Source organism: Pongo pygmaeus, chromosome 8 (genome assembly GCF_028885625.2).
Source record: "Pongo pygmaeus isolate AG05252 chromosome 8, NHGRI_mPonPyg2-v2.0_pri, whole genome shotgun sequence".
Classification (NCBI taxonomy): domain Eukaryota; kingdom Metazoa; phylum Chordata; class Mammalia; order Primates; family Hominidae; genus Pongo; species Pongo pygmaeus.
The window spans coordinates 109,028,233-109,042,454 of record NC_072381.2 but is presented as its reverse complement, the minus strand read 5'-3'; the positions used below and the strand labels follow the sequence as shown (position 1 = coordinate 109,042,454).

Genomic DNA, 14,222 nt, shown 5'->3' with positions numbered 1-14,222 from the left:
TGAGAGATATCCACGGGAAGCAGGTCACATGCAATAGGACGCAGTCACACGTTCCACTGTCTGACTTCAGCAGGGCTGGCGAACAATGCTTGTGGTGGCAGGGAAGTCAGAGGTGGCTGCAGCTGTGGTTTTCATGGCCCCTGGGTCCCCTGTCTGTTCACTTCTGCCTACCAAAGGCTGCTCACCGGAGCCACTAGGGCCCTCTACCTCAGGGCTTTGTCTAGCCATGGGCACACATTCAGCCAGACGTGCTGGAGTTAACACCCTCGGAGGCCGCCCTCAGTGACAAACAGGGAGTTGGTGGGTAGATCCCCAGCCTCCACATGTCAGGTACATTCTCTGTCATCTCCTGGAACCCCCAAGCAGAATTGAGCTCTAGTTGCCCACCATGATTAACTGGCCTGATAACACTTCCTTCCCCTCCCTGCTCTTACTATCCCACTCCCTTAATGATATTTCTTGGGATTGCCTCCAAAACAAGTCAAATCCTTGTTTCTGGGGCTGTGTCTGGGGGAATAATCTAAATCAAGGCGATGGCTTTTCTGAGTACTTCACTCGGACCTTGACAGAAGCAGCTGGTGTGGATTCATGTGCAGTCTACCTGTCTGCTCACATGCAATGGAAATGATCTAAATTGGGTCTCCTTTAATTCAAGTTATGAAAACCCATCTTCAACTCATTTAAATGAAAAAGAAAATGGTATTGTTTTATGTAACTGAAAAGTACCAGGTCGACCCTGGTTTAGGAACAGCTACTGACATCCAGCTGCTGAAATGATGTCAAAGGGCTCTGTCTCTCCCTCTCTCCACTTGGCTTTTCAATCACTCAAGAAGCTTTTACCAAACACCTGTCTTGTGCTAGCCACCCTTCCTTTCTCTCATTCTGTTTGCTTCTCAGGCCACTAGAGGTGCCAGGCTTTCATCCTGCCAGCTTAGAAACTGTGGGAAAAAGCAGTCTCAGGGCTGACTCTCATTGGCCTGGATTGGGTCCCTCCCCACCGCTGAGCCAATCACTGTGACTCTGGCTGACTAGGCTGCATCCTGTGGCTACCTTTGTTGCTAGGGGGTGTGGCTAGACTTACTGACACCACAAGGCCTGGGAGTGGAAGATGCCTTCTCCAGGGGGAAATTAGGTAGACTGAGGCAACAGATGCCCGTTACAGCTACAAGTGAGCACTTCATCATGTGCCAAGCTCATGGGCCCTGAAATGGGTCACAAGTGCTATAACTCACAGCAGAATGTGGCAGATAGCCTAGGAATGGACAACGAGTTGTGGATGTTCTGGAAAGAAGGACATTACTCCCAGCTCAGCCAATCAAGGAAGGCCTTCTGAAAAGGGGGCTTTGGCCCTAGACATTGACAGCCACCTAGCACAGAAGTCAGTTGTGTAAGACCTTGAACGTCAAACCAAGGAGTTCAGATTCTAAATTTCTCAGACTAGAAAAGGACTTATGTCTTGATGCATTCATTATGATTGAATGTGGCCAGCTTGGGAGAGCCAGCTGGGAAGGTCTGAGGGGCTGGCATTTCCTGTAAGCCTTGCCCATACCTGTAGAGGGGTGTCCCAGCCCAGCTGGCAGCAGCCCGTATGGCTGGAGGCTGTGTGTGCGGCGAGGCCAGGGAAGAGTCAGGCTGGGACAGCCATGCTTCCCTTGGTATTGCCTTGTGCCTGCCCTGGAAGGAGCCACCCACCTAAACTAAGAATAGGAATTCCTGCCCAGCTGGCAGGAACGAATGCCGATTTCTCAAGGAGGGATGGGCCTGAAAACAAAGCGTAGCATGTGGGCTGGGCTCTACTTTGTGTTGATCTGCAAGGTCACTTGAGAGCCGCACCCACTCCGGGCATTCATTGATCCTGCCATTAGATCCAGGCGAGGTAGCCTGGCCAAGTCGCTCATTGAATCCCAAGATGGCAGCCTCCAGGGCTCCTCACCCACCAGAGAGGTCCTGGGCTCTCAGCCTAGGGCGCCTCCTGCCCTCCAGGAAAGGTGACTGTCTCTCTTGTTTCCTTGACCGTGGACAGGGGTGGTGGCAGGTAGTGCTGGACTAAGATGCTGAGAAGCCAAGGGAGAGGGGAATGAGAAGGTCTCTGTGGCAGTTTTAGCCGGAATCCCCCACTCATGAGCATCTCTCTTCCAGGCAAGATCCTCTTCCGCAGAAGCCACATCCGGGACGTAGCTGTGAAGAGACTGAAGCCTATCGATGAATACTGCCGGGTGAGAGTGTGTCTGGGGCTGGGGGAGGGGCTCGAGGAGGGCTTCGGGGAGGGCTTCAGGGAGGGGAGGGGCCCATTTGCCTGAGTGTTCATCTGTGAGGAAAGGTTGCTGTACAGAACCGTCCTGAGGCCTGGTGTTTCCTGGCCAAAGGGGTGGGTATGGGATCACCCCGTAGCTGGGCCACCCTCTGGGTGAACCCAAGGACCTCAGGTTCACAGCTAAGCTTCTGTGCCTGTCAGGACATGTCCATGTTTACAAAACACAGTTTTAAGTTTTAAACAAAACATAGTTTTAAGTCACTTCCTCTGGGAAGTGAACTGAGCTCCGGAGCTAAGTCAAAGAGCCGCCTTCTGAAGGGCTGCTTGCTTCTCTATGTGAGATTTTGCTGGACATAGAAGAACTATTTCTTTGAATTCCTGTTGGGATGTTGTTGGGATCAGTTCACTAGCATCAGCAGTACACATTTGTTTATTCACCTAAATCTTGGTAACTACAAATGTTCATATACACATCTTTACAGATGCAGGTGTTCACACAAACACATGCACATTAACACAGCCAGTGCCAAAGAGCAGGCAGGAGAAGGACAGCAGTGTCATGAGCCAGAGCCCACCTGTCTGTCTTTGATTAGAGCCCAGCGCTGCTGCAGAGAGCATGAGTGGCTACCAGGGGATGAGTGGCCCTCAGTTTCTTTGGCACATGGCCTCTGGAGGGCCAGACTTTCCGGGTGGGAAGCCCTGACTAATTTCATGAACTTGGGCAAGTTACTGAACTTCCCTGAGCCTCTATTTCCACATCCATCCAATAGGGAGGAGAATACACAGGGTGCCTCCACACAGTGGTCATGAGGATGGAATGAGCTGGCACATTGTAAGGCAACAGCACAGCATCTGGCTCAGAAGAAGCATTCAGCAGATGCTTTTGTTATTATTTTTACAAAGGGCAAACAATTTGTATTAAATAAACAAGCAAATGAAAAAGCTTTATTTTTTAAAAATGTTTATTTATTGATTTATTTTGATGAGACAAGGTCTTTCTCTGCGGCCCAGGCTGGAGTGCAGTGGCACCATCTCGGCTCACTGTAACCTCCACCTCCTGAGTTCAAGCAATTCTCGTGCCTCAGCCTTCCGAGTAACTGGGATTATAGGAGCGCGCCACCATGCCTGGCTAATTTTTGTATTTTTAGGAGAGACGTGGTTTTGCCATGTTGGCCAGGCTGGTCTCAAACTCCTGGCCTCAAGTGATCTGCCCACCTTGGCCTCCCAAAGTGCTGGGATTACAGGCGTGAGCCACCGCACCCAGCCATATTTTTAACATGTTTTTGAGACAGGGTCTCGTTCTGTTGCCCAGACTGGTGAAAAGGCTTTATTAAAAGCAAATAAAAAGTTAAAAAGCAAATAAAAAATAAAAACAAACAAATAAAGCAAACACAAAATAATTTAATGTTTCTACTGGGCACTATTGGCTTTAATAGAGCTAGAATTTCGTAGTTAAATGAAACCCACTGTGGTTCCTGACTCAAAAATGTTGAGAATATGTGGTATAATGTGTTATAATGTGGCAAATGAGGTATAAAATTTCACAAGTGCTGGTATTAGAGTATCAGAAGGAGAAGAGCTGGAGTCAAATCCCAGTGCCCACTTACTAGCTACGTGACCTTGGGCAAGCTGCTTTGCGTCTTGGAGCCCTAGTTTCCTCATCTGTAGAATGAATATAAAAACACTATCTCACATGGGAGCTGAGTAGGGAGAATGTATATCACAGTGTCCTCGTACAGAGCTGTTGCAGGAGGAGCACTTGAGGCCAGGAGTTCGAGACCAGCCTGGGCAGCATAATGAGACCTCAACTCTCCCAAAAAAAGTTTAAAATTAGCCAGGCGTGGTAGCACACACCTGTAGTTGAGGTGAGAGGACTGCTTGAGTCAGGAGGTCAAGGCTACATTGAGCTATGATCACGCCACAGCACTCTAGCCTGGGTAACAGGGAACGATCCTGTCCCTAAAAAAATAAAATAAAATAAAATAAATAAATAAAAATTGTTGAAGAACCAACTTGCTAAATTTATTAACTGGCATTCCCAAACCTATAGAAAGAAAAGACAATGTAGTCTTCATTAAACTGAAGTTTGAATTTCATGACCGGGAACATTATACTTGGGTCACATGTTCTGCCTTATTTTAAAAGGATGCCCCAGTGCTGGATTCCCTTAAGCTAGAAACTTCTCTTCTTCAGACCAATATTCATTTTCTTTAACGGGCATTCACTGTTTCTGGTTAAATTGATGGCTGTAGCCTGAGCTTTTATTTCTCTTTTTTCCTTTCTCAAGAAGTTAAATAAATGGGCAAAGCTAATGGAGGAGGGGGCATAGGGCGGGAGGAAGGCTTTTCCAGCTGGGATTTATAGCTCAGATTAGCCAGCCCAACGCATCTGCAGTTGGGCTCCATGGAAATGCTGTCTGCTGGGTCATCCGGAGGAGGAAGTGATAGCATCTTATCTCCTGGGATCAGGCTTTGAACAGGACTCCTGATTCAGAGGGGCTCTGGAGCTCCAGTGTGCCACGGGTAGCTGGGGGAGCCATTGAAGTGGGGTCTGCAAGAGGAGGGGGCTCCTAACCTGATTAGCACAGATGGAAACTGCCCAGAGCCAGACAAGGAATGGGGCCATGGGCCCACCAAGCAGACAGCCATCTATCTCACAGGCGGTGATTTACTCTGAGAATGGCGGGGGCGGGGCAGTATAGAGTGACCTTTAATTCTGCTGAACTAAGAAGCTGGGATCTGTGGTCTGATTGTCTGAGAAACCCACTGACCTTGGAATGGTCTTTAGGGACAAGTCCATGGCCACTGCCACCTAGCTATGCATTTCACAGCTTGCCTCCAGACAGACCACTCAGCATCACCCCCGACACCAGCCAGCACAGTGCCGTGTGCAGTCTGCTCCACGGCCAGCCCTTCCCCTCTCTACCTGCCCTTGTCTACGTACTGCCTAGAGCCTCTGGAGTTTCTACTTACAGTGCCCTGCATAGCCCACCTGCTTGGCTGGTCATCATCCTTGGACCTGCTAGACAATGTGGGCTCAGAGTCTGGGATTTGATGGGAATTCAAATGCACCCAAAATTGTGCAGCTGGCTCTGCACACCGAGCAGCCAGCTCCCTGCGAGGACTCAGATGTGGAAAGTCTGACCATGCAGTGGACCTCCCCAGACTTCGGGCTCCCTGCCCTTGCTGGCCAGCCAGTCCCACCACCTAATGGTGGTTTCACAGCCCAATATCAGTGTTAATTTTTAACATATAAGCAGCAGATCGAATGGGAATCACGGAAAATTTACCACATGCCGACAGTGATCGTTTTATGTGGCACTTGAGGGTCAGGTGTCTATGAAGAGGAGTTCCAAAGGCATTTATTTAACTTTATAAATTAATTTAAAGGGCAACATGGTAATGCAGTTAATATTTAATGGTCTGGGACCTCAACAAATTGAAGACTTTCATCAGACTAACAAGAGTAAGCTATACCATAGAGGCTTGGACTCACAATTTTTTAAGTGACTCTATTTACGCCGTTCCTAGGGGTGAAATACATGTTTGCAGTGTTTGTCTAGGGGATAAAATAAATATTCTAGGGAGGGGTTCAGAGAGGAGTGTGAGAGAGTGTTTGAGAATGAGCAACTCACCCTTTGACATGTTAATGACATTTATACAAGTCTCCACTTCCTGGTTGGTACGACTAGAATTTTTTTGCTGCCCAAATAGCTGAGTTTGTTTCTGTTATTCATCTATCTATGACACATTTGATTTCAGGGATCAATGACTTTCTTTGTAGGAGGGAAGAGGGATTGGGTGTGGTCAGACTTAGGGGCAGGAAGTCTGAGCCCAACAAGAGGTCAGCACTGAAGGGAAAGGATCCCCTGACCCTCCCTCTCTGCACCTCCCAGACTCATTCATTTTTATTCCCACTTCCCAGACTTGAAAACTGAGGCTATTGCATGGCAGTGGTTCCTAGTCCCAGGTATTCTCCCTTCCACTGTGGGATTTTCCACTACAGCAAATCATTGGCTCTCCCCTTGGGGAGAGTAACGTTGTTCTTGTGGTCCTTGTTCTGAAAGCAGACCTGGCCCAGGAGAGGCCTTGCCAATGGGGAGTCTTAGGCAGAGGCCAAGGCTGATCCGTTCATGAGGGGCCTCCTGACTGGCCTGGTTCTCTGGGGGAACCGAGATAGTAGAACCTCACCATCTCCCTGACAGACCCAGGAGAAGGAGTTTCTAGGGTGAGATAAAGCAGATCATGTCCTTTTTCTCCTTAAAGACCTTCAGAGGGCGGGGCACAGTGGCTCATGTCTGTAATCCCAGCACTTTGGGAGGCCAAGGTGGGCATATTGCTTGAGCCCAGGGGTTTGAGACCAGCCTGGGCAACATGGTGAAACCCCTTCTCTACAAAAAATACAAAAAGTAGCCGTGCGTGGTAGTGCATACCGGTAGTCCCAGCTATTGGTGAGGCTGAGGTGGGAGGGTCACTTGAGCCTGGGAGGCAGAGGCTGCAGTGAGCCATGATTGTACCACTGCACTCCAGCCTGGGCAACACAGTGAGACCCTGTTTCAAAAACAAAAACAAAAACAAAAACGGGACTCCTTCAGAGGAGTCTTGCTGCCCCCGAGAAGAACATCTGAGCACCTCAGCCGGGCCCTCTGTGGGCTGGTTCCAAGTGCTGCTGGGGCCTCAGCTCCTAACTCTCTCTTCCATATCCTGTAGTCCAGTCCGGCAGACACAAGGCCATCCCCAGCAAGCCAGGCCTCCGCCCCCGAGCCTGTGCTGGTCCCCTGCCTGGGTGCACATTCAGTTTCCACAGTGGGCCCTTCCATAAGCCTCATGACTCCCCAGGAAAAGCTGATCACTCCTGCCATTCTGCCCCCAGAGGACTGCACCCACCCCCACTCTGCGCATTTCTCCTCTGCAGGAGGGTAACTTCTGTGTGTCTGTCTTCTCCCAGACTATGAGCTCCTTGAGGGCCACATTTGTCATCTCTGTGTCTTCACTAATAAACAGGAAGTTCAGCCCTAAGGGGGTGTCCAGCCAATGCCTGATGACAAGATGGAAAGATCACAAGTAGACAAAACTTCCTCAGAGAGTGACATATCCCCCAGGCCCTGATGTACTAGGATCCCTTGTGAAATGGCTTAAACTGCTACCAAGAACTAGACACCATTTACATTTCAAGGGGAATCGCTGCTCGGATCCTTCAAAAAGAAAACCCATGTGTTTTGAATACTCTGATTTCAGAAGTTTCAGTGAGACCCCACCTTTCTAGATGGTGACCTAGGAGGAACAGTCCGAGCAGGTTAGAGGCAGCCCCAGAGGTGGGGCTGGAAGGACACAGGTGGGAGGCCAGAGGGGCAGGATTCCAGCCCCCTTGTGCCATACCTCCAACTCCGCCCAGAGCAGCTGGGCTTTTACCCATAAGATTTCCAGGGATTAGAAACTGATGCTTTAAAAAAATTAAAAAAAAAAAAAAAATCAGTGTGCAGGAAGGAGCATTAAAAACAACAACAACAACAACAAAAACAAACAAACAAACAAAAAACAAGAAAAGAAACTGATGCTGCTGAAAAGAGAGAAACAATTGATCCTGTGTAAACAGTGGGCACCCGTAGTGTTTTGCCAAATGCAGAGCTTTGCTCTTTGTCCTGACGCAGGCATCACCCGGAGTAGTGGGCTCTGTGGAGGATGACCATTTCGAGGCAGAGGGCCTGAGCACAGTCTGCCGGGGCCCCCTCCTGTGCCACTTGCATGTGCCAAGACCAGACTTGTGCCCACCATATCTGAGTGGAGGTCTCAGAGCCACACAATGCAGCCACCCTCTCTCTTGTTTACACCTACACCACTGGCCATGAGGACACTCGGTGCTAAGTGGTGGCTCATGTCATGGCCCCCAGAAAATGGTCTTGAGGGGCAGGAGCTGGAGACTGCAGGACAGTTTAGGACTGGAAATGGGGAAACCGGCAGGGGGTAGCTGATGGCAAAACCTGAATGGCTCTTCAGCACCTCATTACCAGTCCCCCCTGACCCAGGTACCCACTACCCCAGCCCCTTTCCTGCATGCCATTTCTGCAGATCTGCTCTCAGCCAGCTCACTGACCCCTGGTTTACAGAATGGCAGGGTTGGAGGGGAACTGAGGCCAGCTCAGCTGACATTCTCCAGGGACCTGCATAGTTCTAGCAACCCTGCAGGGCAATGCCTCCTGCCACTTGCCCCAGAATCTGAGGACTAGAAAGTCGTGTTCATTTCAGCCCTTCTCCAACCTGAGGCCTTCAGAACCCTCTGAGCTCACCTGAGCTCTATTAAAAAGTCTCAATCAGGTTGATTGATAGATCAGACAAATGAATTCACTGGTGATGGTGCTGTTTAGTTAGAGCTGTTAACAGTTAGAGCTAGAAGAAACTTCAAAATGTCTTGAACCTGGATTTGCCTCAGCTGTGTTCCACAGGGTGCCACTAGGAGTTGTCTGGAAAATCAGCACCGCAGTCAAATACCTGTGGGTAAAGCTAGAGGCGGGAGGGAGTGGATCAGGGCATAGGCTCTGGACTCAGCCTGATTCAAAATTTTGCTACTTGCAGCCGGACGCCGTGGCTCATGCCTGTAATCCCAGCACTTTGGGAGGCCGAGGCAGGTGGATCACTTACTTGAGGTCAGGAGTTCGAGATCAGCCTGGCCAACTTGGTGAAACCCTGTCTCTACTAAAAATACAAAAAATTAGCCTGCTGTGGTGGCACGTGCCTGTAAATCCCACCTACTCAGGAGGCTGAGACAGGAGAATCGCTTGAACCCGGTGAGGGGGAGGTTGCAGTGAGCTCAGATCGGGCCATTGCACTCTAGCCTGGGTGACAGAGTGAGACTTTGTCTCAAAAAAAAAAAAAAAACTCTTTGCTACTTACTAGCTGTGAGGCCTCAGGGAATTATGTAAACTCTCCGTGCTTTTGTTTCTTCTGTAAAACTGAAATCATAGTCATACTGTGCTCTTAGAGTTGATGTGCTGAGTAAATGACACAGTCCCACAGGATGTTGTTAGTAGAGTAGTAAATGCTGGCTTGTACAAAGCTCTACAGGTTTCTTTCCTGCAGGATTTCTCAGAGGCTTTGTGATGGTAACGAACATGGTGATCCCCAAGGCCAAGGGGGGACCCTCAAGGCAGATTTCATATGTGCTCACAGAGCTCATTTCACCTCATCAGGGAGTTCTTCCGTGAGACATACTTCGGGATTCCATTTTATCTTGGAAGAAATGACAACCAGAGAGGTGAAGTGAGCTGCCTAAGGTCACACAGCAAGTATATAACTGCAGAACTGGAACTAGAATTGACTCCTGTCTCCCATTCCAGTGCTCTTTCGAGTGTTCATCACTGCTTTCTCCTAAAGAATGACGATGGCAGCGATGACACTAATGTTATCACGGCTCACATTTACTGAGTGTACTCTTCACCAGCCACTGTGCTAGGCTTCTCGTATTCATCTCACTTAACTTCCTAACAGCTAGGTAGGTGCCACATCGCATCCCAGAGCTCAGAGAGGGCAGGTAATGCATCCAGCCCCACACAGCCCATAAATGGCAGAGCCAGGACCCAAACCCGCATCTGCCTGCAGCCCTGAGGTCCTGAGGCTCTGAGGCTCTGAGGCCCTGACTTTACCACCACATATGGCATACATCATGAATGTCTCATGGTGGAATTTTAGACCTAAGCTGGGGTTGCTAAACCTGATATGCCCATTATCTGGCCCCCTACCCTACTCTTCTCAGAACGGCCGGGCTTGGGGGTGCCCTGGCCCTGGCCATCATCACCAGCCCAGGCTGCGGGGACTCACTGCTCAGCACCACCCTCTCCTGCCAAATGATTTTAGCCAGAGCTGAGCTTTGGCAGCAGCTCTGATGGAAGCTGCTCTGGGCTGAGAGCCTCTTGTCAGCCTGAAATCAGGACGAGCCCTCCACGCGGCTCCCCTCAGGGCTCCCCGTTAAATAAAGATGCCACGGTTGTTCCACCGAAAGGCCTCTTTGTCTGAGGCCCTCGTGGCCCACGCGTCCTCTGCCTCCAGAATGTGGGTCTCTGTCGGCATGAAGAGCCCCTCTGTTCCCTGCCAGGGCTGGGTGAGCCGTGGCTGGCCAGGGTCTGCGCTTAGGGTAAGTGGCAGCACACTGAGCTGGGAGGGCACTAGCGCTGTGGGCCGCTGAAATCCGCCCTCTCCTGCCCTGCGTCCCTCCCTCTCCCTTTCAGGGTGGTCACCCGGCAATGACTTTGCACAGAGCCGGGATCCCTGGTAATGGTTTCCTCCTGCCTTCTGCCCATCCCGATCCCACTGGCACTCCCTCCTGGGGCCCCCTGTCCTCCCTGACTTTCTCTCCCTCCCTCTCACTCCCTGTCTGTCTCTCTCTTTCCCCAGTTTTTCATTTCCTTTTCCTTCTACCCTTCCCAAGGAGAACACAGCATGGACAGTGTGCGTTAAATGAGAACTTGAACACTGGGGGCATGCTCCACCCATCTGACCTTCACAGCTTGGGGCTGGATTCTGCCCCTTTCCTCACTTATGGCTTCACCCCCAGCAGCCTCAGTGTCCCCATTGTACGTGGAGGCAATGATGTCTACCTCCATGACAAAATCAGGTGACATGTCATTAGATTTGCTCTCTCTCATCCCTGTAAAACGGGGCAAAGCCCCATATGCAGCACACACTGCAAAGTCCTCACTGTTTGGTGGATGACTGGAGGAGTCAAGGGGCCAAGGGCAGGGCCTGACACATTGCTGCTCATTTAATGTTAATTTTCCTTTTCTGTTTCTTGCCTGTTGATGGAGTTGTGTTATGTTAGAGACCTCGGAGAGCCATGACTCCTGAAAGGAATGACTGGGAGTTACATCATGCTCTCTTATCTGCCATGGTCTGGTCTTGTCTCATCTTGCCTGGGTGTGGGTTTGGCATCGAGAAGGGCCCATCTTGATAGGATGCCTGGTGCTAGATGGCACACTTGAATTGTTATCTAACCAGCTCAGAGAATAACTAAACCATTACTTTCCTCTTCCTCAATATTATAATTCTATAGATGCAACCTAAGATTATATGTGGGGTTTTTTTGCCCCACTATCATGTCCCATAGCTACTGGATATTAGGCTTATAGACATGGAAACCTTCACTACCTTATCCATTTTTCATTCATTCATTTCTTTAAACAAATATTAATCAAGTGCCTGCTCTGTCAGGTACTCTACTAGGATCTGGGGACACAGAAATCAACCAAACAGACTAAAATCCCTGCCTGCATGGAGCTTACCTTCCAGTGAGTCTTTCCCACCCTCCATGGGTGCCTGTGGGCAGACCACGTGTCTCCCTGCGCCTCTGTCTCCTCACCCATAGTATGGGGCTGGGAATTGTGCCTTCATGAGGACCCGCATGAGGATTTCCTGGAACGACACTCACAGACTCACTGTACTTGGCCCAGGAGCCACTGGATCCAGGCCCTGCATCTGAAGCTGGTCGTGATGTGTGAGGTTTTGGGAGGCAGGGGCATGGGACAGGGTCATGTCTTATAGACCAGGAGGCTTCTCATCAGGAGTTTCTCACAAGCCCTGTGTTTGTTGACTCCTCTGGTCCTGGGTTTTCCCGTCTTCTCCTGGCTCTAGCCCTTGGCTCCCTGTCCCCGTCCCTCAGCCCTTCTTTGGTAGTGTTCTCTCCTGTCTGTTTGGACCAGGGGATCCTTCCTTGCCCCGGTATTTCTCCCCATACTAAATTGAGGGGCCCAGAAAGCGGGGCTACACCTGGCCTCACCCTACACCCCCAACCCCTCCATGTCGGACTGGGCCAGGTCAGGGTCCTGTGTGCTGTCGTGCAGCATGAACTCTGACTACCTTCTTTTTATTTTGTTTTGTTTTGTTTTATTTTATTTATTTTTATTTTTATTTTATTTATTTATTTTTTTTGAGACAGAGTCTTGCTCTGTTGCCCAGGCTGGGGTGCAGTGGCACGATCTTGGCTCACTGCAGCCTCTGCCTCCTGGGTTCAAGCGATTCTCCTTCTGCATCAGCCTCCCGAGTAGCTGGCATTACAGGCGCCCTCCACCACACTGGCTAATTTTTGTATTTTTCGTAGAGACGGGGTTTCTCCATGTTGGCCAGGCTGGTCTCCAACTCCTGACCTCAAGTGATCTGCCCACCTCGACCTCCCAAAGTGCTGGGGTTACCGGCGTGAGCCACCACGCCTGGCCTAACTCTGACTACCTCCTGACCTAGTGCCTCACTTTCCAGCTGCAGACTCTCCCCGTGCCTGGATGACAAGCTCACAGCTGGCCCACACACTTGCCATGACTACTGTTTCCCATAGAATGCCCACTCCTCCTCTCTGCTTGTCCAAACCCTGCAAACTCCACAAGCCGTGCTCCTGCCCACTCTTCTAAGAAACCTTTCCACACTCTTCAGTTTACATTGTTTCTCCAGGCATCCTCAGCTTGGCCTAAAACAAGGCCCTGCTAGTCATGCCCCTGCCTACTTCCTATGGCCCCTCTCCCTTGCTCTGGGCCCTCAGGCCACACTGGCCTTCATTCATCTCCTGAAACCAACATGCTTGATCGCTCTACCTCCACCTTGACCAGTTAATTCTTACCCATCCTTCAGAACTTAGCTTTAAAGAGTCCTTCCCGAAACACTGGCTCCCCATCTTCCACATCTTCTTGGGTTCTATCGAACTCCATCACAGTGCTTTGTTGTCCTTGGCAGCAATTATCAACTTGTCATGAAATAATTAATTTTGTGGTCAGTGTTTAGGGAGTGTGAATGCCTGGTGCAGCTGGAGCGTGGCTAGTGGAAGACAAGGCTGGGAGGACGTGACCTTGGACTGTTGGGTTAGGGATCTTGGACTTATTCTGTGTGCAGAAGGAAATTCCCTCAGGGTTCCTGCAGAATGATTAGCTCCTGAGGACCCTAAGACCCAGGGTTCCAGGGTTCAGTGGTCTTTTTTGTTTTTAAGTCGGTTGTTTAGTTGGTTGACTGGCTGGTTGGATGGTTGGTTGGTTGGTTGGTTGGCTGACTGGATGGTTGATGGGTAGGTTGAATGGATAACTGGTTAGGGGTTTTTTTGTTGTTGTCTTGTTGGTTTGTTGATTAATTGGCTGGTCAGTTAGTTGGTCGGTTAGTTGGCTGGCTAGTTGAGAGAAATGGATAGAAAGAGGGAGGGAAGGAAGGAAGGTTGCTTGTTTAATTCGTTATTTGATGGGTTGATTTGTTGATTAGTTTTCTGGGTGGACAGGTGGGTGGTTGGTTGACCATGTCTTCCGTGGCTCAGTTCTTGAGCCTGTCGGTCACTGTGCAAGGTGACACTGTCTTGCTTCTCCTGTTCCCAAGTTCATCACACCTAATGCCCTTTCTTCCTGTCTTTCCACAGGCACTTGTCCGGCTGCCCCCCCACATCTCACAGTGTGACGAAGTCTTCCGGTTCTTTGAGGCTCGACCCGAGGATGTCAACCCTCCAAAAGAGTAAGTAATAGCTCAGGCCTCTCCTGTGTGCTGGGGAGGCATGGGCTAAAGCGGTGGCCAGCCCGGAGAGGCTGAGGCTGTGGGAACACAAGCAGAAGGAGAGCTAGCAGGGCCAGCCGGGCTAAAGAACAGTGGTCCAAAGGAATGGGGGACATTATTCCTGAGGCTCCTAGTGCCAGAGCCCACTCTTCATTTTCCTTTACCCCAGGGCTGCAAGCGAGGGTGTCTCTGCATTTGTGGAGCAGATTTTCCTATAAACTCTTTCTGGCTCACAGGGTTGTTACAAGGAGCAGATGAGATAACAGAAAATATAATGGTCATGTCATTGAGACCGCTCAGGGCTAGCACAGTCCTTGCTCTTCACTGTTATGGCTGCAGAGGTCCCAGCGTGCACTGCCCAGGCTGAAAACTCACTTGCCGAGTAACAGCAGTCCTGGGCTGCTTCAACAGATTTTATAATCATCATAAAAAATCATAATGAATTTACCCAGTGTCTTTTATGT

The 14,222-nt window shown here is 50.1% G+C and overlaps 1 protein-coding gene across 3 annotated transcripts in view; it reads left to right on the top strand.

Moving 5' to 3' along the window:
• SH3PXD2A (SH3 and PX domains 2A) overlaps positions 1–14,222 on the top strand; it is a 258,939-nt gene that overhangs the window by 117,766 nt on the left and 126,951 nt on the right. For all 3 annotated transcript variants that reach the window (XM_054436530.2, XM_054436528.2, XM_054436529.2), the window contains exons 4-5: positions 2,140–2,216; positions 13,628–13,719. In XM_054436530.2, coding sequence (XP_054292505.1) covers positions 2,140–2,216; positions 13,628–13,719 — 169 coding nt within the window. The remainder of the gene's footprint in view (positions 1–2,139; positions 2,217–13,627; positions 13,720–14,222) is intronic.